The sequence below is a fragment of the Heloderma suspectum genome, chromosome 3, assembly GCF_057233095.1.
Source record: "Heloderma suspectum isolate Gila_16-S chromosome 3, 16-S_ref, whole genome shotgun sequence".
Taxonomy (NCBI): Eukaryota; Metazoa; Chordata; class Lepidosauria; order Squamata; family Helodermatidae; genus Heloderma; species Heloderma suspectum.
In genome coordinates, this window is record NC_139460.1 from 186,980,609 (window position 1) to 187,005,540 (window position 24,932).

Sequence of the window (24,932 nt, forward strand, 5' to 3'; positions counted from 1 at the left end):
AGTCTGAAGTGATACAGTGAAAACTATGGTCCTGTTCACACCTCATGCTAAGCCATGGTGGGTGATAAGCTACGAAGCTGCTCCCATCAGTCAATCAGGCAAACAAACTACGCAGCATGGTTTGTTTCTCCCCCCCTCGCCCGTCCTTCTCCTGTAATCCTCCTGCCCAGCCGGACAGGTATCCCTTTGCGGTGAAAACCATATCCTGCAGCCCCTCATGCTGCTGCTACATCAGCAGCCTATCTCTGATTGGTGTGCTTCCTGCTAGGGGCATTGTCTGCCTCTGCCGCCCCCCCCAATTCTCAACCCCGTGCTAATCCTTACCCGCTCCCCCATTTGCTTCTGTCCCCTTCTTGCTCCTACCCCTTCTTCCCCACTCCTTATTCCTTACCTGCCACCCCAATTTTCAAGCCTTTGACAGCTCCCCCCTCACCAGAAGCAAATCAACAACACAGTATAGAAAGAAATATTTTATTGGTATACAAAGTGGCTTATTTGGCTTGTTTGGCTTGCTTAATACTGCTTTGAATCTACTAAGGCACTATTTGGCATCAGTTCTGGGTTGGAGGAGGTGTTGGATGGCTAGCTTGGGGGCTGATGGTGGCAGTGAAAAGTAGGGATGTATGAAACTCACTTACCTTTTTGCAAAATCTTTTGTGATGGGGGGGGGAGGTGCTCCGTCCCTCCCCCCGGGATCCTCGATGGCCAGGGCTGTCCACAGCCAGATTTCCGGCTGCGGACGGGCTGCTGCGGCCGCAAATGGCGGCCACCGTAGCGGCCGCCATTTGCGTCCAGCCAGGCAGCCATGATAGGCTACATAAGAATTTACGCAGCCTATCACAGCTAAACCCCCTCAAAAAACCCAGCGTACGCAAATGGCAGCGGCTACGGCAGCCACCATTTGCATTCTCTATTTTTCGCCGTTCTAGCCTACGTAAATATTTACGTAGGCAATTACGGCGAAAAAAAAGGAACACAAATAGCGCCCACTATGCTATTTGCGGTTCCCTTTTTTTGTTGTAGCTGTAATTGCCTACGTAAATATTTACATAGGCTAGAACGGCGAAAAATAGAGAACACAAATGGTGGCCGCTGTAGCCGCCACCGTTTGCATACGCTGGGTTTTTTTGGGGGGGATTAGCCGTGATAGGCTACATAAATTCTTACATAGCCTATCACAGCTCGAAGGACGGCAGTGGCAGCCTCAGCAGCCCAGCCGTGGCTGGCCAGGAGACCAGCCACCGCCGCCGCCTCCGCCCCAGGTAAGTTCCATCCAGGAGGATTCCACGGGGGGGCAGGGGGCCATTCCGCCACGGATTCCGGGGGGCCTCACTGGAATCCGTGGCGGAATTCTCTGCCATCCCTAGTGAAAAGTTGGTGAGGGGGTGGGGTCCAGTCTCGTTGGTTGTAGGGAGCGGAAGAAGTATCTGCTGAGTTGGGAAGGGGCGGCCTGACTGGAAATTAGGGATACTTACATGGTGGGAACTTTGCACCAAAAAGGGGTGGGGGGCTTCCAAGTCCTTCAAAGTTTGCAGGAATCAGATGAAATTTAATATACAGGTTCCTCTTATGGGGAGGCACAAGATGCACTACTGGATAATTGGACGATGTGGCTTTTCCATGGAAAAGTTAGGATTTACCCGCAGGTGAAACTGTTTCAGAACCATGCACATCGGGGGTGGGGAGGATGCTTTGGAGTCAGGGACACAGCTGAATGTGTTAGGAAAACATCTTTGCTCAAGGTCGCTCTGCCGATTACACACTTATGTGAGCAAAAGCAACTTTGCAGGGTTCATTGCCAAAGGATGGGGCGGGGGAGGAGTTGGGTGGCAAACAGGATGGAGTGGCGGTGGCAGCGCAATCTTTTGCAAGGCAGATCTCGAGAAGAGCGATTGCTTGAGAGGAGCAGAGCAGTGGCAGCGTTTTTGGCCGCTCTTGCCGAGCGGCTCTGTAGGCAATCTCTGTAAGCTACACTGGTGCAACAGATAACATGCTAAGCCACTTTAGGTAAAACAACTCCTACTACAGACCATAGGTTCTCAGGATGGGTTGTTTGGGGGAAACAAGCTGCTGTGGGTGGGAAAAACAGCTCACAGGTGACATGGTAACCCATCATGGGTTGTTCCAGAAAACAACCCATCGTGGGTTAGTGTGTCATGCGAATCCAGTCTATGTCTTTGTTCTGCAATCTATTCCTTGCCTCATAGTCCCTAAACAAGTATAGGCAGAGGAGCGTCACTGTTCACTCCTGAACTTAATGTGGAAGGGGAGTTCCAGAAAGCTGCCATAAAAATCCTAAATTCTGCAATCAGAGGTACACAAATATGCAATAAGTACATGTCCTTACAGACTCTTTTCTGAAACTATGGAGGTAATGCTCATTTTTAAAATGCATCCTGTAAATACGTGTGCATTGAGGGCCTGCCTTACTGTGACATGACATGAAGCCACCATTCATGTCTTGTCATGGTAGCAGATTCAAAATGTATGTATGCACATGTGCAACACACACACAATTTTCTTTATTTTAACCTCCATCTCCTAGGTGTCATTAAATCATGAGTGGGGAGGGATGCAATATTGACTTTTCCTTTAAGATACAAAAAATGTCTAAGCCTGCACTTGGTTGGAGTTTTTCCCAGTTATTCCATTTTTTGTTATAGAAATGCCCAGAGAGCTTTGGCTGATGGGTGGCATAGAAAAGTAATAAATAAATAAATAAATAAATATTATACCTCCACATAAATGTTTTGGGCAGTATCCAAAGCTGCCGTGCGCCTCTGCTGATTATGTTGCATAAGCGGGACCTTCTGCTGGCACAACAGGAAGCTTGCGTTTCCAAGAGCAGCCTTGGAAATGACATGGACAGGCCAGCAGAGCTCCCTTCTGCAAGCTCCACTGACCTGTTCCATTCCGGAAACGAGCATTTCAGCTTTAAGAAGCGCTAGCTTCCCATTGCACTGGTAGTGGGTCCTGCTGCTCCACAGGTAGCATTGGATTCTGCCCAGTAAATTGTACGAATAGATGAAATCTATGAAAAAAATTTACACTAATCTAAAGGAAGTCTCCTCCCACATGTACCTGCTCTGGTCCCTTAGGTCGTCTTCAGAGGTCCTCATCCGGGTGACCCTGCTGAAAGAAGGTGAATGGGTGGCTACAAGAGAGAGGGCCTTCTCAGTTGTGGCACCCCACTTATGGAATAAACTCCCCAAAGAGGTTTGCCTGGCACCTACGTTGTTATCTTTTCAGCACCAGGCAAAGACCATTATTTTCTCCCAGGCATTTTAGAGACCTAGTTCTAGATTTTTATGGCTGTTTTATTGATTCCTGTGCTGTTTATTGTTTTATATTGTATTGTGTTTTATTCTTTTAAATATTTTATTGCATTTTATATTTTAACTGTTCTATCATATTTTTGCCTTTTAACTGTTTGTAATCCACCCAGAGAACTTAAATTGTGCATTTAAGTGTTATTGATTTCAGTGCAAAGATTTAAGACAAGCTTAACTTTCCCTGTTGAAATCAATAGGATTTAAAAGTGCATAACTTGGGCTGGATTGTACCTGCTATGCTTTAATATAAAATTATTGATTAGAAACATTGTTCCATGTTGTTTGAGGCAATCTTGTACCAGAGATTCACGACGTCCTGGAATTACTACAGCATAAGCTATGAAGCATCTAAGTTCCAGCTCAAAATGCCAAGAGACATTTCTGGGAGACTGTTGATAATGGGGTTGTTCCACTGTATGTAGTTTTCAGGAGGATAGGATAGGAAGGAACTGTCTGTCTATATCTCTCTTATCCTAGCAGAAGGTACTATCCGACTGGCAGGAGGCCACGACCCAAATGAAGGAAGAGTGGAGGTATACCATAATGGAGGCTGGGGATGCATATGTGATGATGGCTGGACAGGTATCAATGCCCAGGTGGCTTGCAGACAGTTGGGCTTCAAGTAAGTGAAAAGAGAATAAAGTTTTTAAAAAGGGGATTTTATGGGAACCATCTGTGGGTCAATTATGTCAAACCAGAGTTAGCACAAATCATGGTTTGCAAAGTCATTCCAAGGGGCTGTCTTCACGGGGACTTCCTGCTGATTGGGAGCATTTTGAGGTTGTTCATGGCACATGATGCTGTGGCCAGTACATTGCCAACCAGCAGCTTCTGTCTTGAAGAGCCACATTATCCGAGAATCCTTTTACTCCATTTTTTTCAGTTAAAGCAGCTCCCAGGTGGTTCTGCTGCAGTGTGCCCGTTCCTCCCCATTACGTGCCTTTGTGACGTGGCTGTGATCTGGCAGTGACGTGGTCAAGGGGTGGGGGCACCCCTCCCCCCCTTCACACATTTTCCCCATTGGCACTACTATCCCCAGGGAGAGTCATGAGAGTAACTACAGTACCTAGCCTGCCTTTCCAAAGCACTCTTACACTCTGTCGAGCCTTCAGAATCATGCTGTACTTCCTTTTTGCCAGTGGGAGTAACTAGCCTCCCATTCCCTGTCATTATGTGCTTCTCTGCTGTTTGCCTGATGTTGGGTTGATTGGCTTCTCTGATGTTGTGTTAATTTGCCTCTCTGATGTTGCGTCTTTGTTTCTCTGGGTGCTTGTCTGAGCCTTGCGTTACTTAGCAGCTTCCCTTCTGTTTGCGTTACTTCACATTTGCTTTACTCTGGGACTTGTCTGATTCTTGCACGTTGGTTCACTTCCCATGATATCCTGCCCCATGATATCCTGATGAGCAAACTAGCTCAAAGTGGGCTAGATGAAACAACGATCCGGTGGATCCACAGTTGGCTACAGAATCAGACTTAAAGAGTGCTTATCAATGGGATCTTCTCAAACTGGGGAGAGGTAACGAGCAGGGTACCACAGGGTTCAGTCCTGGGCCCAGTGCTCTTCAACATTTTGATTAATGACTTGGAGGAGGAGGTGCAGGGAATGCTGATCAAATTTGCAGATGACACAACATTGGGCAGGATAGCTAATACTTTGGAAGACAGAAACAAAATTCAAAATGATCTTGACAAACTGGAGCACTGGGCGGAAAATAACAGAATGAAATTTAATAGGGATAAATGCCAAGTTCTGCACCTAGGAAAAAGAAACCAAATGCACAGTTACAAAGGAAACAAAGGAAAACAAAGCCCTATGAAGACAGACTTGAAAGAACTGGGCATGTTTAGCCTTGAGAAGAGAAGACTGAGGGGAGACAGGATAGCACTCTTCAAGTACTTGAAAGGTTGTCACAGAGAGGAAGGCCAGGATCTCTTCTCCATCATCCCAGAGTGCAGGACATGGAATAATGGGCTCAAGTGGCAGGAAGCCAGATTCCGGCTGAACATCAGGAAAAACTTCCTGACTGTTAGAGCAATACAATGGAACCTATTACCTAGGGAAGTAGTGGGCTCTCCCACACTGGAGGCATTCAAGACAAGACTGGACAGCCATCTGTCAGGGATGCTCTGACTTGGATTCGTAGGGGTGTACGGATTCCCCACCATCTGTTCCGGAAGCCCCCCGGAAGCCTCCAGAGCAGCTCTGTTCGGATTCTGGGGGGGGGGGAGGAACTGGCTTGGGGGCGCTTACCTTCCTTCCTGCCAGCCAGAGCTGTTTGCCTCCTCCCTGTCCTTTTAAAAAATGTCTTAAAAAAAAAAGTGATCGAGAGGATGTGCCCATAGACTTATACGCAAATAGAGTCATGAATCTTGTGTACAAGTCTATGTGTCCATAGGCTTATACGCACAATTCACCGCTCTATTTTGCGTATAAGTCTGTGGGCACATCCTGCTGATCGCATGTGCTCACAGACGTATACGCAAAATAGAGCAGTGAATCTTGCCTATGGACACATAGACGCAAGATTAATGACTCCATTTGTGTATAAGTCTATGGGCACATCCTGCTGATCGCCATTTTTTTAAGACTTTTTTTTTTTAAGGCAATCGGCAGGGACAGGGAGGAGGCGAACTGCTCTGGCTGGAAGAAACAGCCGAGTGCCGTTCTGCCTCCAGTCCTCCTGGAGCAGAGGTAAGTGGTCCCAATCCATGGCGGATTCCTGAGGCTGGATTCCAAAGAATCTGGCCTCATTTGAATCTGCAGCGGATTTCTCTGACATCCCTATGGATTCATGCATTGAGCAGGGGGTTGGACTCGATGGCCTTGTAGGCCCCTTCCAACCCTACTATTCTATGATTCTATGATTCCCTGCTTCTTGTTGCGGTGCTTACCTTCCCTGTTGCTTGCAGTAAAAACAGCTTGAAAGCTACAACTCTGTGACAGTTTGCCAGAATGGGGAGAATTTCAGGGGAGGGTGCTCTCAGGGGGAGCCTTCAGATGCTGCACTGGTGAACTGGGGATTTTGGCTTCTTCTTGGAAAAGTGCACAAATTGGGAAACAGGGGGAGAGGAATAACTCCATGACAGTTTGTTGGAATGGGGTGAAATTGGGGGGTGAGGGGTGGGATGCTCTCAGGGGGAGCCTTCAGATGCTGCACTCGAGAATCGAGGATTTTGGCTTCATCAGGACACACTGAAGAAAATGGGGCAGGAGCAATAAGTCCACAACAGTTTGCTGGAATGTTTGCAGCCCACCACCCAAATTGAGGAGGTGCGTTACTCTCATAGGGAGCCTTCAGATGCTGTACTAGATAATTGGGTTTTTTCTAGAGAGTTGTGAATTAGTTACTCTCCATTCAAAATAATGTAGTAGCAGTGGGGAGCCTGGACATGGCCTAGGAAACAAGCCTCTCTCATTGGCTGAGCAGCCCCTGCCTGGTTGATGATGTTCAGTTCTTTACTCCCCCCCACTCAACCTGGAAGTATGGTCCTTTCAAGCTCTGTGTGACCCATGAAAACTGGATTTTAAAGGTACAGTACACTCAGCTTTTCTTGCTTTGTGTGTCTGAGGGACCCAAGCTGATTCCATGAAAATCCAAATAATACCCCAACATGCTTCTCATTCCGTTGTAGTGAAGATCCCCCCTGCCCCAAGCCTCCTAACTGAGCAGAGCAAAGCAGAGGAAGCTGCTCCAGCTGGTCTAGGGGCTATACAAGCAAGCAAGTTCCCAGAGAGTGAGTGATCAGAGCGAGCAAACAGGGAGAGCAAACAGGAGTTTGCCAGGGGAGTTGCAGTGGAAGAGAAGACAAAGGCAAAGTGGTGAGTGGGCTGGAGTAAGCCCAAGGGACTGTCCTTTCCATTCTGAGTCACCGTGTGCTCACCATGTGCTCCTGAGAGCTCCAATTGAATTGAAGGGGTGTGGCCTGAGTACTCCCAGCAGCCGTGTGGGCAGGAAGTTCCAGTCTGTCTCCTGCCTCCTAGCAGAGCAGAGCAGAGGAAGCTGCTCCAGCTGGTCTAGGGGCTATACAAGCAAGCAAGCTCCCAGAGAGTGAGCGATCAGAGTGAGTGAACAGGGAGAGCAAACAGGCGTTTGCCAGGGGAGTTCGGTCAAGGGGGAGGCCGCTAACATTTTTTCCAGTTTTTTTAAAAATTCTCTTTCTTGTAACACACACTTCCATACCAGTGGGTCTCTGTTGTTAACCTCCAGTGAATAGAAGACAAAGAACAGGCTACTCCAGTACTATCCGAAAGCTAGAAACATAAAGGGAATAGAGATTATGGAAGGAAGACTCTCCGGTGGTGGTGACCTGCAAGGTGTTTCCAATGTTTGTTTTCTTGCCGTAAATCAACATGGCCTACAAGTGCAACAAGTGCAAGATGATCATGCTGCTGAAAGAAAAAGTAGGAGGACTGGAGCAGCGAGTGTCAACCCTCCAGGGAATAAGAGAAGACGAAGAGTTTTTGGACAGAACGGTGGAACTGCAGCAGCAAAGTGAAGAACAGAAGCTAGAAGAGCAACAGCAAGCTGAGACTGAAGAGGAAAATGCTGAGGTGAGGAAAAGTGAAGTAGAGGATACTCTACTTCCAAGGTGACAGGAGCAGAAGAATCAGAAGCCACTTTACATAAGTGGAAGCAGTGGAACTATGGAACCACTTCCAGGTACTTGAGGATGAGACTGGAGGACAGCCCACAGAGGAAGAATTAGAGGGGAACCTGCATGAGAGCGAGAAAGAGGCTGAAGGTCAGTCAAGCAGAGGTGATGAAACCAAGGCCTACAACAAGAACAGAAGAGTAGTAGTAGTGAGAGACTCCTTGCTCCGAGGGATTGAAACCCAAGTATGTTGCGAAGACCCATGGGCTTGCCAGGTATGCTGTCTCCCAGGAGATGGATTAGAAATGTAGCTGAAGGGTTGCCTACACTCATAACACTTTCCACACTACACTTTCCAACAGCACAAGAGACGACTCTACACGTGGACATCACCAGATGGTCAATATCAAAATCAGATTGATTATGTCCTTTGCAGCCAAAGATGGAGAAGCTCTATACAGTCAGTAAAAACAAGACCTGGAGCTGACTGTGGCTCACATCATGAGCTGCTTCTTGCAAAATTTCGGCTTAAATTGAAGAACGTAGGGAAAACCACTAAACCATTCAGGTATGACCTAAATCATATCCCTTATGAATATACAGTGGAGGTGAGGAATAGATTTAAGGGATTAGACCTGATAGACAGAGTGCCTGAGGAACTATGGACGGAGGTCCGTAACATTGTTCAGGAGGCAGCAACTCAATCCATCCCAAAGAAATGCAAGAAAGCCAAGTGGCTGTCTGATGAGGCTTTACAAGTAGTTGACGAAAGAAGGGAAGCGAAAAGCAAGGGAGGAAGGGGAAGATATATCCAACTGAATGCAGAGTTCCAGAGAACAGCAAGGAGAGACAAGAAGGCCTTCTTAAATGAACAATGCAAAGAAATCGAGGAAAACAACAGAATGGGAAAGACTAGAGATCTTTTCAAGAAAATTGGATATCTCAAGGGAACGTTTTGTGCAAAGACGGGCATGATAAAGGACAAAGAAGGCAGGGACCTAACAGAAGCAGATGAGATTAAGAAGAGGTGGAAAGAATACACAGAAGAACTATACAGGAAAGATCTGAATGTCCCTGATAGCTGTGATAGTGCGGTCACTGAACTTGAGGCGGACATCCTTGAGAGTGAAGTCAAGTGGGCCTTAGGAAGCATTACTAACAACAAAGCTAGCGGAGATGACAGTCTTCCAGCTGAGCTATTTAAAATCCTAAAAGATGATGCTGTTAAAGTGCTGCACTCAATATGCCAACAAATTTGGAACACTCAACAATGGCCGCAAGACTGGAAAAGGTCAGTTTACATTCCAATTCCAAAGAAGGGCAATGCCAAAGAGTGCTCAGACTACCGCACAATTATGCTCATTTCACATGCCAGCAAGGTGATGCTCAGAATCCTACAAGCTAGGCTTCAGCAGTATGCGAACCGAGAACTACCGGAAGTACAAGCTGGGTTTCGAAGAGGCAGAGGAACTAGAGATCAAATCGCCAACATTCGCTGGATCATGGAGAAAGCAAGCGAATTCCAGAAAAACGTCTATTTCTGCTTCATTGACTACGCTAAAGCCTTTGATTGTGTGGATCACAACAAACTGTGGCAAATTCTTAAAGTGATGGGAGTACCAGACCACTTACCTGTCTCCTGAGAAACCTGTACGAGGGTCAAGAAGCAACAGTAAGAACCAGACATGGAACAACCAATTGGTTCCAAATTGGGAAAGAAGTACGACAAGGCTGCATATTGTCACCCTGCTTATTTAACTGCAGAGTACATCATGAGAAATGCCGGGTTGGATGAATCAGAGGTCGGAATTAAGATTGCTGGGAGAATTATCAACAACCTCCGATATGCAGACGATACCACCCTAATGGCAGAAAGTGAAGAGGATCTCAAGAGCCTTTTGTTGAGGGTGAAAGAGGAGAGTGCAAAAGCTGGTTTGAAACTCAACATTACAAAAACTAAGATAATGGCATCTGGCCCTATCACTTCCTGGCATATAGAAGGGGAAGAAATGCAAGCAGTGGCAGATTTTACTTTCTTGGGCTCCAAGATCACCACAGACGGTGACTGTAGCCATGAAATTAAAAGACGCTTGCTCCTTGGGAGGAAAGTTATGGCAAAACGTAGACAGCATAGTAAGAAGCAGAGACATCACCTTGCCGACAAAGGTTCGTATAATCAAAGCTATGGTTTTCTCAGTAGCAACATATGGCTGTGAGAGCTGGACTATAAGGAAGGCTGAGCGCCGAAGAATCGATGCTTTCGAACTGTGGTGCTGGAGAAGACTCTTACAAGTCCCCTGGACTGCAAGGAAGTCAAATCAGTCCATCCTAAAGTAAATCAACCCTGACTGCTCATTGGAAGGACTGATACTGAAGCTGAAGCTGAAATATTTGGCCACCTAATGCGAAGAGAAAAGTCACTGGTAAAGACCCTGATGCTGGGAAAGATTGAAGGCAAAAGGAGAAGGGGACGGCAGAGGATGAGATGGCTAGATAGCATCACCGATGCAATGAATATGGACTTTAGCACACTCCGGGAGAGAGCAGAGGACAGGAAGGCCTGGCGTGCTATAGTCCATGGGGTCATGAAGAGTCGGACATGACTGAACGACTGAACAACGACAACACTCACAAAGCCCACTGACAGGTATCCCTTTCTTCCCATCCATGTGGGAACAAATGATACCACCAAGTGTAGCTACAAAGAAATCACATCAGACTTTGAAGCTTTGGGAAGGAAACTCAAGAACTTTGGGGCCCAGATAGTTTTCTCACCCATCCTTCCAGTAGTTAGAAGAGGGCTAGAAAGGGAAAGAAAAATACCCCGGGTGAATGACTGGCTACGAAGGTGGTGCCGACAAGAGAGATTTGGATTCTAGGACCATGTGCTATGCTTCCTGGAAGATGGACTGTTGGCAGGGGATGGGTTGCACCTCTCAAAGGCTAGGAAGAATGTGTTTGGCCACAGCATGAAGAACTTAATCAAGAGGGCTTTAAACTGAATCCTACGGGGGAGGGAGATGTAAAGTTGGGGGTAACAATGGATGAAGGCTCATACACCACAACGGAGAGAACAGCTCTAATAGCGCCCAATAATAGTCTTCAGAAACATGTAGGAAGAAAGCCAGACTATAAAGCACATGGTCTTCGATGTCTATATACTAATGCCCAGAGTATGGGAACAAAGAGAACAAACTTGAACTCTTGATACAGGAGGGAAATTATGTCTTGACAGGTGTAACTGAGACTTGGTGGGATGACTCCCATGACTGGAATACAGCAATTGAAGGATATAACTTGTTCAAAAAAGAACAGGAGGAACAGAAAGGGAGGTGGAGTTGCACTATATGTTAAAAATACATATCTCTGCTAGGGGTGCACGAAAGTCACTTACCTGTCCTCGAAGGTTTTCGCGGTGGGGGGGAGGCGCTTCGCTGCTCCCTCCGCGAAGTTCAGGCCGGGGGGGGAGGCTTCCCGCCTCGCCCGGCCGAAATTCAGGCCGGGGAGGAGGCGCCTCGCCCGGCCGCGAACTAAAAAGTTAAAAACAAACAAACGCCCCCGTGATAGGCTACGTGACGATTAACGTAGCCTATCATGGCTAGATCTGCGAAGTCAGCCATGATAGGCTACGTAAATCGTCACGTAGCCTATCACGGGTGACTTAAAAAAAAAAAAAGCGCGTACGCAAATGGCGGCCCCCATAGGGAGCCGCCATTTGCGTTCCTTATTTGGTCGCCGTAGTCTACGTAAAGATTTACGTAGACTACAGCGACCAAATAAGGAACGGGAATGGCGGCTCCCTATGGGGGCCGCCATTATCCGTACGCGCTTTTTTTTTTTTTAAAGTCACCCGTCATAGGCTACGTGACGATTTATGTAGCCTATCACGGTTGACTTTGCAAATCTAGCCGTGATAGGCTACGTGAATCGTCACGTAGCCTATGACGGGGGCGTGTGTTTTTTTTTTCTTTTATTGGAATGGTGGCGGTGGCAGCCGGTTGAAAGACCAGCTGCCGCTCCCGCCCTGGACGAAGACCTGCCGAACCGCCAGCCGGACCCACCGCCGGGAGGGACATTCACCAAAGGTAAGTCCCGTCCCGGGGAGGGGCGGGGGGCGGAGAATTTCTCCCCGAAACATGTTCGGGGGGCCGAACACGTTGGCGCTCGGCCCCCCGAAGTTTCGGGGAGAAATTCTCTGCCAACCCTAATCTCTGCACAGAAATACAGGAGGATGAGCTTGGTAACCCTATTGAGATCATCTGGGTTAAAATAAATGCTGTGGACATAATATACCTCGACTTCAGCAAAGCTTTCAACAAAGTGCCCCATGATATCCTGATGAGCAAACTAGCTCAAAATGGGCTAGATGAAACAACTATCAGATGGATCCACAGTTGGCTACAGAATCGGCCTCAAAGAGTGCTTATCAATAGGATCTTCTCAAACTGGGGAGAGGTAACGAGTGGGGTACTGCAAGGCTCAGTCCTGGGCCCAGTGCTCTTCAACATTTTTATTAATGACTTGGAAGAGGAGGTGTGGGGAATGCTTATCAGATTTGCAGATGACACAAAATTGGGCGGGATAGCTAATCCTTTGGAAGACAGAAACAAAATTCAAAATAATCTTGATAGACTGGAGCGCTGGGCAGAAAACAACAGAATGAAATTTAATAGGGATAAATGCCAAGTTCTACACCTAGGAAAAAGAAAGCAAATGCATAGTTACAGGATGGGGAATAATTGGCTCAGCAGTACTACAAGCGAGAAGGATCTTGAAGTTGTTGTAGATCACAAGCTGAATACGAGCCAACAATGTGATGTGGCTGCAAAAAAGGCAAATGCTATTTTGGGTTGCATTCATAGAAGCATAGCTTCCAAATCCCAGGAAGTATGAGTTCCCCTCTACTCAGCACTGGTTGGGCCTCATCTGGAGTACGGTGTCCAGTTCTGGGCACCACACTTTAAGATGGATGTAGACCAACTGGAGAGGGTTCAGAGGAAGGCAACAAAGATGATCAGGGGACTGGAAACAAAGCCCTATGAGGAGAGACTGAAAGAACTGGACATGTTTAGCCTTGAGAAGAGAACACTGAGGGGAGATATGATAGTGCTCTTCAAGTACTTGAAAGGTTGCCACAGAGAGGAAGGCCAGGATCCCTTCTCGATCATCCCAGAGTACAGAACAAGGAATAATGGGCTCAAGTGACAGGAAGCCAGATTCCGGCTCGACATCAGGAAAAAATGTCTTGACTGTTAGAGCAATACGACAATGGAGCCAATTACCTAGGGAGGTGGTGGTCTCTCCCACACTAGAGGCATTCAAGATGAAGCTAGACAGCCACTTGTCAGGGATGCTTTGACTTAGATTCCTGCATTGAGCAGGGAGTTGGACTCGATGGTCTTGTAGGCCCCTTCCAACCCTACTATTCTATGATTCTAAGCCATGGTTTCTGATTCTGGCTTGCTGGCTGCTCACAAACCATGGTTTGTTAACTCAGACATGACACCAGACCATAGTTAAGCTTCCTTAATTATGACTAGGTATAATATCTGAATCAAGCAAAGATCCTGGGTATAATTAATAAAAAATTGACTTTAGCATCTTCACAATCAGAGAGCAATGTTAAAACTTGGTGTTACCTCCATGCATTTCCATCAATATAGAGAGGAACATCTAGAAGACTGTGGAAACAGTTTTCTATTTTGTACAAATGTTGAATTGTCATCGGGATTACAATTTTAAAATATGTTAAAGGTGCAATTCTATGCATGCTGGCTGAGGAATGCTGGGAGGTGTAGGACTTTTTTCTTTCTAAATATGCATAGGATTGCGCCTTAAATCTCATAAAGAACCGATAGGTCATAGAAAGGTTATTCAATGCTGACAAGAATGTGTACAAACCTATGTATATTAATATGAAAGTTGTTATTATGCCATCACTGTACACAAGACTTTATAGAATAACGTAAGTAAAAAAGGGAAGTCTCCCAAAGGGCGTACAATCCAAATTTTAGCAGAGGGAGAAATAGAGGAAGATGAGGGAAAGGAGTGGCAAGAACAAAGGATGTATGTAATATTCTGTTCTGTTCATAGCTTGCCTTTAGTTTCAGCAGGTTTAAATACAAATGACATTGATTTGTTAGAGCTGAATTAACTGAGAAACAGGGTAATTCTTCTCCCAACTCACACCTTTTCTTCCTGTATATATTTGGCCCTGTACCAAACTATATGCAAATATATTTTCAGGACTCGATAAGGAAATATATCTTCAGCACCCTGTCATTTTCCTGTCATATTTCTGGAAAATCCACTCATGCCAATTAATTCATCCACTTTACAACAACTCATCCACTTTGTTACCCAGCTTTTCATTTATGGGTTTACTTCAAAGGAATATTGACTCCTTTCTGGTTAAGACTGCTACTGTGTGAAGGAGTCTCTGAAAACAGGGTCTATCAGCATTTTTGCTTGCTTGCTTGCTTGCTTTCTCTAGTGGCCCTGCCAGGCTGGCACCAAAAGGGGAATTTGCATCTGGTCAAGGCTTCATCTTACTGGATGATGTGGCTTGCACTGGCACTGAATTGTCTCTGTTCGACTGCCCCCACAGTAAGTGGGGTCAACATGACTGCTCACATGAAGAAGATGTGGGAATCCACTGCTCCCTGGATAGCAACAGGATCACTGAAGAGGCTACAGGTAACTAGCCTTGCATTCTCCAAAGAAGTGGGAACTTGGTGCGGAAGCACATTCATTCAGCCCGTTGCCTCACTGTGGAATGACCCTTGAGCACCTGGATTGAGCACCCTTGAGCACCCCCCCCCCCCAGGACTAAGAAGTTAGCATTCTCATTTTACTCAATTACTTCAGGCCAAAGTAGAAATGATGGGAGCAGCCATGTTTGTTCTTGTGTCTAACCTGTTCACATAAAACATGGGATGGGGTTTAATTTTAACATCATAACGGGGTACACAGGTGAGGGACACTGAACCCTTTCTCCCCCCACTCCATTGCTTTAAGCACCTTAATGAGGAAAACAGAGACAGGTGTATCCAATTACCCATGGGACCTTCACCTCACTTCCAGTTTGCTTGGATTAATCCCTTCAGACAAATGAGTTGATGAGTTAGTACTTCAGAATAACTTCCAGTGTTTTTTTCTTCTTCCCCAGCATATTTTCATGTTGTGTCTCTGTTTTTCTAATTACACCTATCTTATTTCCAAGTTGCTCAAGAGCTTACACTGTTCCACCTCCACACCATTCAGTTGTTGTTTTAATCTTTATACATCTTGAATTATGGACTTTAACCTGCAGGGCTCCCTGTGCGGCTGGTGGATGGGGAGAGCACCAAAGAAGGGCGTGTAGAGGTCTTCCGGAATGGGCAGTGGGGCAGCATCTGTGATGATGGCTGGACAGATAGAGATGCAGCTGTGGTCTGCAGGCAGCTGGGTTACAGGTAATTGGATTGCAAGGTTCTGTTTAAGAAAGGAGGGTAGTGTATTTAAAGTCCATGGTCATCAACTAGTTTTGCCCAGGGGTGCCTTTAGAAGGGTGTAGTCTCCTTCTACCATCCTACTGCCAGAGATATTGCTCATTCATAGCCCTCTTTTGCCTCTGGGACTGGCAATTGGAGGGACAAGTAGCACCACTCCGGGGCCTGGATATGCCCCAGACATCATCAGGTATTGAGGGGTCTTTTCTCTTGCTCTCTATTTGCAGGGATAGCTTCAGGCTTTGGTTTAATCTGTAATTACAGTTTGTATTCCAGGCTGCTTCCCTATTTGGCTGTAGTGAAGTGCTCTTTCTTGCATCTTCTGACTGTGGATTGCTCTCTGGCCGTATGTGGACAGGATACTTAATGTGTGATATTATTCCTACAAGGCGATTGTGTGCCTCTGTGGTGAACTTTGCCTCCTTACTAACTGTATGAATGCTGAGTTTTGCTCCTTCTATCCTTAATAGTAGATGTTCAAAGCAGCTCCTTCAGAACCAATTTTCTTCAGAGGAGACCACTGGAGTCTAAGGAAGCCTTTATTTGTTTTTATAGTTACAGGCTGAGCAGGAATGAATGAGAAGCACCACTCAAGATAGGCTCCAAAACAGAATTAGAGAAGCTTCTATAGTCTTGCAGCATCAGCATATACCTGATTGTTCCTGCCTGATCTTCTCTTTCCAGCATCCTTCTAGCATCCTAATCATAGCCCCCACCAGCCTCCAGAAACAGAAACAAATCCATTCCTCTACTAAGCTGGACTGTAGATTCACATCTGCAGCCCTTCACTTGATTTCCATGAAACCTTGTATAACAACCCCTCTAGCTGACCTACTAAATATGTTTAGAGGTCCCTTGTTGGGGCCATTTAATTTATTTGCTTTGATTTTAATCACTGGGCTTCAGGGCTCTAAAGGTAAGGCAGCACCCATATTGTTCATGTATACCCACCTTCTTCAACCTGGTGCCTTGGCCACTCTGCTGGGAATGATAGGAGTTGTAGTCGAACACTTGGAGGGTATCAGGTTGGGGAAGCTGATGTATACAAAATGTTACCTCAGTGTTTTTAATTGTACTTCGTTGTTTTGAAGTAAGCACGTAGACTCCCAATCTAGACTGGGATCATCACGCACAGCTAGGGGAGGTTTAAAACTTCCCACCCATCCTCTTTCTTTCCCCTAAATTTTCACCCCACTCCACAGGGGCTTAAAAAATACACCTTCTTTGGCACCAATGGAGTTTTCTCACTCTTTTTTTTCACTTCCCTGCCCCATGTGTTGGGGAGGGATTTAGGATCGGGGAGAGTGGCTGAGTGAGAAGGTTTAAACCTCTGCTACCTGCACATGGCTCCAAAGTAAAAAAAAAAAAATACAATGACCAGATGCACACTACATATTTAATGTAGTGCCTAGTTTAGGCCTTAGTGCGGGGGCTTGGCTTTAATGACTTCTGATTAACTTAACTGATTCTCTCCTTGCAGTGGTTCTGCAAAAGCCAAGACTGTGGCTTATTTGGGCAAAGGACATGTTCCCATCCAACTAGGCAATGTGGAGTGCATTGGCACTGAGCGTACTTTGGGTGAGTGCATTGTCCATGAAAGTAGCATTCACAACTGCTGGCACAGCCAAGATGCTGGAGTGATCTGTGACTACATGGAGAAAGAGATCCAGTCAATCAGAAATGCAGGTATGTGGCAATTCATTTCATTCATTTCTGTACTGCCCAATGGCCAAAGGTCTCTGGGAAGTTCACAAAAATTACAACACAAAATACAACATAATAAAAACCTAATATAAAATCTTTAACGTAAACAATTTAAAAACACGTAAAAACAGTTAAAATAAAATTCTGGGACTTGACAGAACAAATTACATTAAAGCCCCATCATATACCATCAAATGCCTAGGAGTAGAGGAAAGTCTTAACCTGGTGCCAAAAAAGATGACAGTGTTGCCACCAGGCAGACCTCATTGAGGACAGCATTCCGCAACTGAAGGGCTACCCACTGAGAAGGCCCTCTCCCCTGTGGCCAAATCTCCCTCTGAATAGGCACTCAGAGGAGGCCTCAGATGTTGACTGTAATGTCTGGGTAGGTTCATGCCTTACTAGGCTGTGCATGAACTTTAGCCTAAATTTGGCTTCCAGAGGGCCAAACTACATGCTGTATTAAATAAGTAGCATGTAGATGATCCTAATGTTTCTGTTTATTTTAGTGTAAGTGTGTGGGGCCATGATCTGGAGTAGGATCATTGCACATGCAGGGAGGAGTGCACTGTTCAATCTCCCCACCCAGCCTCTTTTTTCCTTTAAATTCACCCCACCCTCCTGGTTCAGGGGCTAAAGAAAGGAAACAAACCCCATTGGCACCTTCCCTTCCCAGCAGTGATTCCCCCCCTCCCCCCGAAAATCCCTCCTTGCTGCAGTTAGGAACCAATGGAGGTGTTTTAAAAAGACTCACTGCAGTGTGGGAGGGAGGAGGGGAAATTCCCTTTCTTCAATCTCTAGTTGGAGTTAACTCAGTAGGGATGTTTGTGAGCTGGATGGGGACCTCCTGTGGTCCGGAGGTTCCCATCCTTGCTTTAAAATCTATCTTCACGGCCATAATGACTAGCAATTTGCTTTAAAAATTAAAAAAAGGAAGGAAAAGAAAGCTCAATGAAAGTCAAATTCTGTGGCTAGAAGCACAATTGGAAGTTTTCCTGTGCTACTACATAGCCCTGACTATGGTATAGAAATGGCAAGAAGGCTGGATATTCCCTCTCCCAATGTCATCTTCACTTTAAAAGGGAAGCAGCACAGTGTTCTGTATCTAGGTAGGAGTGTCATGATCGGGAACACATATAAACAGGGTCCCCGGTCCCTAGCACAGCCCCCCATCCAATACCCATACATCCCATTCTTTCTCAGCCCCTATTAATTTTGTAATGTGTGGATAGAACTTAACTTGGAAAGAAAGCTTATGCCATAATAACTGTTAGTCCTTAAGGTTCAAAAATGTTTTTGTTGTTTTAACTTGAAAGGGTTGATACTGTCTCCAGCAGTGGATACAAGTTCAGCTTCTCATCAACACGTGTCTACAATCTTCCTAATTTCTATCTATGAGTGTGATTGATTTTAGATAAAATTTACAGAATTTGTGTGCAACATGCATATTTTATTCTTCCTAAAACTTTCAAAGCCTGGTTTTTATGTTTGGAGAATTTGGAGTTATTCACCAGCGTTCCTGGTTACTTTGGGTGCTTCAAGACAGAGGGCACCTAGTGCTACCAATCAAAAGACATTGTGCTGCTATTCCATCTTTTCCTCAATGGATTTTCTGTGGTAAGAAAAAAGAAGCAATGGGAAAACATGGGAACACTTGTAATATTCTGTGAAGGACGTAGGGTGCACAATACAAGGTTTGTCTGGAAGCAGCCTTGGCTTCACCAGATTTTGAGTTTCTCATATTTTGTGTTTCATATTGACTAATATCATACATTTATTTCTAAGCATTTTTCCAGTTTTAATCTATTAACAATTTAGTGGTTGCAGAAAATTAGTGTCCCAAGGTGACAGAATGTAAAGTGCTTTTGTAATTCAATATTTTTTTCTTATTATACTATATATATATATATATTCAAAATTATACGCTTAAGGACAAAATATATAGTATTTTATATAAAAGGATTAAAAGAGTATTGAAATGTGATTTTGAGCCTAACAGATAGTGTGGAAGGGCTATGATGTGAAACTATGTGCTTATTCATTTTGGCTTTTTTGGCAGGTTCAATATTTAGCATGTGTGGACTGCGCTTGCTTCACCACCGCAAGAAAAGAATAATTGGAGGAAACAAATCTCTCAGGTACCTCACTTGCCTCTTGTTATTCAAGAAGGCAGAGCAGCTGTCACCTGGGTTTGGCACTCAGGAGATGATCGTTCAGGTAACCTGGCCCCAAACTTTTTAGGGCTTTAAAATTTAATATCAGCACTTTGAATTGAGCACGGAAATTATTTAAATATGTCAGAAGTAGGAAACAGGCTAGGGAGGTGGTTGGTCTGTTAGGTGACATAGAAATTAAATGAGTGGTAAAGGAAGATAAGGGGATTATAGAGATGCTGGATGAATTTTTGCATCTGTCTTCACTGTAGAAACTACAGGGCAGATACCCATGCCTGAACTGATATTTTCAGGAAGGAAGTCTAAGGAACAGAGGCAAAGAGATGAAATTCTAGACCTTTTTAACAAACTGAAAACAAACAAATCACTGGGTCCAGATGGTATCCACCAGGAAGTTCTTAAACAACTCAAATGTGAAAATGCTGACATTCATACAAAAATATGTAACATATCCCTAAGATCAGCTTCTGTACTACAGGACTGGAAAGTGGCCAATGTATCTCCAATTTTTAAAAAAAGCAATCTGGGGGGTGGGGGATCAGGCCAGTAAATTTGTGGAAAGCATTATTAAAGATAAAATTATCTAGCATATAGAAGGACAGGTCTTGCTGAAGAAGAATCAATATGGCTTCTGCAAAGGTAAGTCCTGTTTCACTAACCTTTTAGACTTCTTTGAGAGTATCAATAAGCATATGGACAGAAGTTTACTTGAAATATCCATTGTTTACTTGGACTTCCAAAAGGCATTTGACAAAGTCCCTCACCAAAGACTCCTTAGTAAACTTAGTCATGGAATAAGAGGAGAGGTCCTGTTATGGATTGGTAACTGGTTAAAAAACAGAAAGCAGAGAGTAGGGATAAATTGACAGTTCACACTTGGTACAGTTCTGGTCACCACATCTCAAAAAGGATATAGTTAATCTGGAAAAGATGCAGAAGAGGCAACAAATTTTTTGAAGGTGCTGGAGCTGAAAGGTTTCATAATTTGGTACTGTAACTTTAAAAAAAGTGAGTAAGGGGGCAGGGGACATCAGATATATGCATAACATTATGCATGGTGTAGACAAAGTGGATGGGGAGATTTTTTTCCCCCATCCCCCTTAATACTAAAACCCAAGATCACCCAATAAAGCTGACTGGTGAGAGATTCAGGAAGTACTTCACACAGTGCATAGTTAAACTGGATTTTGCTTCCACCAGGTGAAGTGATGGCTGTCGACTTGGATGTCTTTAAAATGTAACTAAACAAATGCATGGAGGACAAGGCTACAAGTCATGGTGACTATCTATTACCTCTGGTATTCCTATCAATACCAGTTGCTGGGGAACACAAACAGAAGGGTGCTGTTGCGCCTATATCTTGCTTCTGGGCTTCACATAGGGATCTGGTTGGTCACTGTGGGAACAGAATGCTGGATTAGATAGGCCTTCAATCTGATCCAGCACAGCTCTTATATTCTTAGGTTCTTATGGTGTAATTTAACAATCTAGCTGTTGCATTCTGCACTAGTTGAAGCTTCCAGGGACGGCGTAAGGAAGGTTAAAGCTGAGAACGAGCCGAGGTTAGTGAGGGATGCTAAAAGCAACAAAAAGGCTTCCAAACCACCATTTACTCGAGGAAGTTTATGCAGGAGGTAGTCTCTGTTTTAGACGACAGACCTTGTGTTCAGAGAGGACTGCAATGAGCTCCCCAACCTAGTAACTGTCAGGGTGGAAACTGAGCCAATAGAACTCCAGAGCAATTCTGATTCTGAGGAGGATCAGCAATCCATGGGAGAGGAGCCAGCTCCTCCCTCACAGGCACAGCAGCTGGCAGAGATTCCTCCTGCCGGCATTCCTGAGATAGATAGTGATCCTAGCAGTGAGAAAGTGCAGGAACGAGGCTTGTTAGATGCTTAGATTAGCATCTGAAAGAGTCATTAAGTTGTAATAGGATTAAAGCCTTGAAAAGAATCCTTTTGTCTGTGTCTTGAGTTGGCTATTGGAATCTACTGAAAGAAGCCACCAGGGCGCTCCTGACAGCTTGATCCCCGTTCCTCTTTTTTTTCCCTCTCTCTCTCTCTCTTCTCCTACTGCCGAATGGAGGGTGCCAGGGACCCGGCAGTGCAAGCTCTGGCGCAAGAGAACCAGATTCTCCGTGATCAAGGGGCTCAACTGACGACTGCCGTACAGAATCTGCAAGCTGCGGTTCAACCCCCACCACCCCCGATTCCCCCCCCCCTGCCGCAAGTGCCCAAAGATTCTCTGGCTTTGTCAGAGAAGTTTTCTGGGGAGAAAGGACTTTTTCAGATTTTCCGGGCCCAATCGGAGCTGTACATGCGCCTTCGACCTGAGGATTTCCTCACGGAACAGGTTCGTGTGGGCTTCATCATTAACCTACTTTCAGGCGTGGCAGCTAAATGGGCTTTGGGACTTCTTCTCGCTAATGACCCCCTGCTCGGGGACTATCAAGGTTTCATGACAGTGATGGCTAGATTTTTCGGTGACCCCCTGCGCACGCAGACGGCTTCTCAGGAGATTCGTCGCCTCAGGCAGGGCAAGGACTCAGTTTCCAGCTATGCGACAACTTTTCACTTGCTGATGCAGGATTTACAGTGGAATGATGCCGCGCTGGTGGCTCAGTTTTTGGATGGTTTGAACGACGAGATCTTGGACGAGTTGGCGTGCACACCTAGCCCACCAGGCCTGCCTCCAGATACATAGTTGGCTGGAGGGCTGCCGCCAGACCCGGCAGGGTGCTGGGGGCCGAGATTTATAGAATCATAGAACCATAGAATAGTAGATATTGAATAATAGAATCATAGAATTTCCCTCCTCCCATTCCCCCTCGTTTCCTGCCCCCTCCCCCCCCGTCCCTGTGGTGGGGGCGGAGGAGACCCTGATGCAGCTGGGAGCTACCCGAGCCCCACTGCTCCCGGAGGAACTAGACCGGCAGCGCGCTCAGTGCCGATGTTTTCGATGTGGAAAACTGGGACATTTTGCCAAAACCTGCCGCGCTAGACCCGCAGCTCCTCTGCCTCCACCTCCTCTCCTTCCTCCTCCTCCTCCTCCTCCTCGCCCCCAGGCCTCACTACGCTGCCCCCCAGCCTGTTGGGGGTCTCCAGTGTGGGGGTCGATTCCACACCCGGTGGGTGCCTTCCACAATCCCCCCCCTCATCTGCTATTACATGTTCACCTCCGCTCCTCCCAGTGGGGTGGGGTGGAGGCCCTGGCTTTAGTGGACTCGGGGGCTATGACCAGTTTCATGGATGAAACCTTCGCCCTTTTCCCCAAGATTCCTACCCTGCCTCTTCCTGCCCCTTTGGCAGTGGAGACCATCGATGGGCGTCCTCTTTCTTTGGGTGCGGTGACCTGGATTACAGCTCCACTCACTCTGTGTGCCCAGTCCCACGTTGAGCAGATTCAGTTTCACTTGGCCAAGGTTCCCCAATACCCAATCGTGCTGGGTGTTTCCTGCTCTCTAAGCATAATCCTCAGATTTCTTGGGAGCTTCAGCAAGTGGAGTTTGCGTCTCCCTACTGCTGGGAGCATTGCCTCCCGATTGAGGCGCCAGTCCCAGCCCAGGCTTTAACCCTCTTCTCCCCCTCCTCGTCTGCTGCTGGCAGTTCTTCAGCTACCGTGATCCTCCCAGAGACGTATGCAGCTTTTTGGGATGTATTCGACAAGAAGAAGGCTGACCAGCTCCCCCACCACCACCCATTTGACTGTGCCATTAACCTCATTTCAGGGGCAACCATCCCCACTGGATGACTGAATTCGATGTTGGAGCCAGAACTTTGAGCTCTGCGAGAGTTTTTGGACAAAAACCTCAAAAGTGGTTTCATTCGCCCTTCCTCCTCCCCCGCCTGCACCCCTACCATCTTTGTGGCCAAGAAATTTGGAGAACTCCACCCGGTGCACAACTATAGAGCCCTCAATTTGGTCTCTATCCCTGACAAGTACCCCCTCCCCCTGATCCCTGAGATGCTGGAGCGCCTGGGGCGAGTCAAGATTTTCACAAAGTTGGACCTGCGTGGCGCCTACAATCTGATTCACATCCGGGAGGGGGATGAGTGGAAGACCTGTTTCAGCACCCAGTACGGAGCGTACGAATACCTAGTGATGCCGTTTGGGCTCGCCTGCGGGGGGGCCCCCCCCATTTTCGTGTTTTATGAATGCCATCTTCCAGGACTATTTGGACACTTTCCTCATTGTGTATCTCGATGATTTACTTATATTTTCTGAGGACCCCCACGCCCATCAGCACCATGTCTCTGCCGTCCTCCAGCACCTCCGCGAGCGCCATCTGTATGCCAAGCTGGAGAAATGTGCATTTGACCTAACCTCTTTGGACTATCTTGGCTACATTATCCCAGCTGACGGTATCAGGATGGATCCTGCAAAGGTCCAGGCTGTCCTCTCCTGGCAGGCTCCATCCACCAAGAAGACTTGCAAGGTTTTCTGGGGTTTGCAAATTTCTACAGAAAGTTCCTGCCCAGTTTTGCTCAGCTGACATCTCCTCTCACAGACCTCCTTAAGGGCAGGCAATCTCCTTTTCATTGGATGGCATCTGCCCAACAGGCTTTTGAGGAACTTAAGAAGCTTTTTAGTTCTGAGCCGATCCTGTTACATCCTGACCCGAGGAAGCCTTTTGTGGTGCAAACTGATGCCTCTGACTTTGTGGTGGGGGCGGTGCTTTTTCAGCCAGATCGGGCGGGTGGCGGTTTGCAACCCTGTGCATACCACTCCAGGAAGCTGAACATGTCTGAGAGGAATTATACCATCTGGGAGAAGGAACTGTTGGCCATCAAGTCCGCTTTGGAGACCTGGTGTCATCTGCTGGAGGGGGCACAGCACCCAGTTGAAGTTAGAACCGACAATCGCAACCTGGAACATCTTCAGACAGCCCATGCCTTAAACCAGAGGCAGATTAGGTGGTCGCCTTTTTTCCCCCAGTTCCACCTTAAGATTTGCCATGTGAAGGCCTCCAACAACCTACAAGCAGATGCTCTTTCTCGTAAGCCGGACCTCCAGCCAGGGAGTGAGGGAAATCCCCCCCCCTGATTCTTCCCCTCCAGCCAGGGAGTGAGGGAAATCCCCCCCCCTCTGATTCTTCCCCGCCAGAGCCTGGCGGCAGCTGCGTTACCTCACTCTTGGGAGGAGCTGCTTCACTCTGCACAGGCTCAGGATACTTTTGTTCGCACAAAAGTAGAGGAATTGGGGCTAGCCTCTGCCCCCCCCACTCTACCCCCTTCTTTTTGCGAGGTGGCCTGCTTTACCATTCCAGTCGGGTCTATGTGTCTTCTCGACCCCTCCGTGAGAAGGTCCTCCATCAGTGCCATGACTCCCCCACCGCTGGGCATTTTGGCTTTGCCAAGACCTGCACGGAGTGATGCGGGATTTTTGGTGGCCTCGTGTGTGTCGGGACGTCAAGACCTATGTCGCCTCCTGCCCAACCTGCCAGCGGGTGAAGGCTCCCTCAGGCAAGCCCACAGGCTTGCTTCACCCCCTGCCTACCCCCTCAGGACCTTGGAAACTGCTCTCCCTTGACTTCATCACTGAATTGCCTCCCTCACACAGTAAGACCACCATTCTGGTGGTGGTGGATTTGTTTTCTAAGATGTCCCATTTCATCCCCTGCTTTGGGTTGCCCACAGCC

The 24,932-nt window shown here is 46.6% G+C and overlaps 1 protein-coding gene across 1 annotated transcript in view; it reads left to right on the forward strand.

Moving 5' to 3' along the window:
- Positions 1–24,932, forward strand: part of LOC146350540 (neurotrypsin-like) — a 99,013-nt gene that overhangs the window by 32,214 nt on the left and 41,867 nt on the right. Inside the window, 5 exon segments of the mRNA XM_084845584.1 lie at positions 3,813–3,954; positions 14,420–14,622; positions 15,239–15,380; positions 16,897–17,102; positions 19,180–19,258. Coding sequence (XP_084701710.1) covers positions 3,813–3,954; positions 14,420–14,622; positions 15,239–15,380; positions 16,897–17,102; positions 19,180–19,258 — 772 coding nt within the window.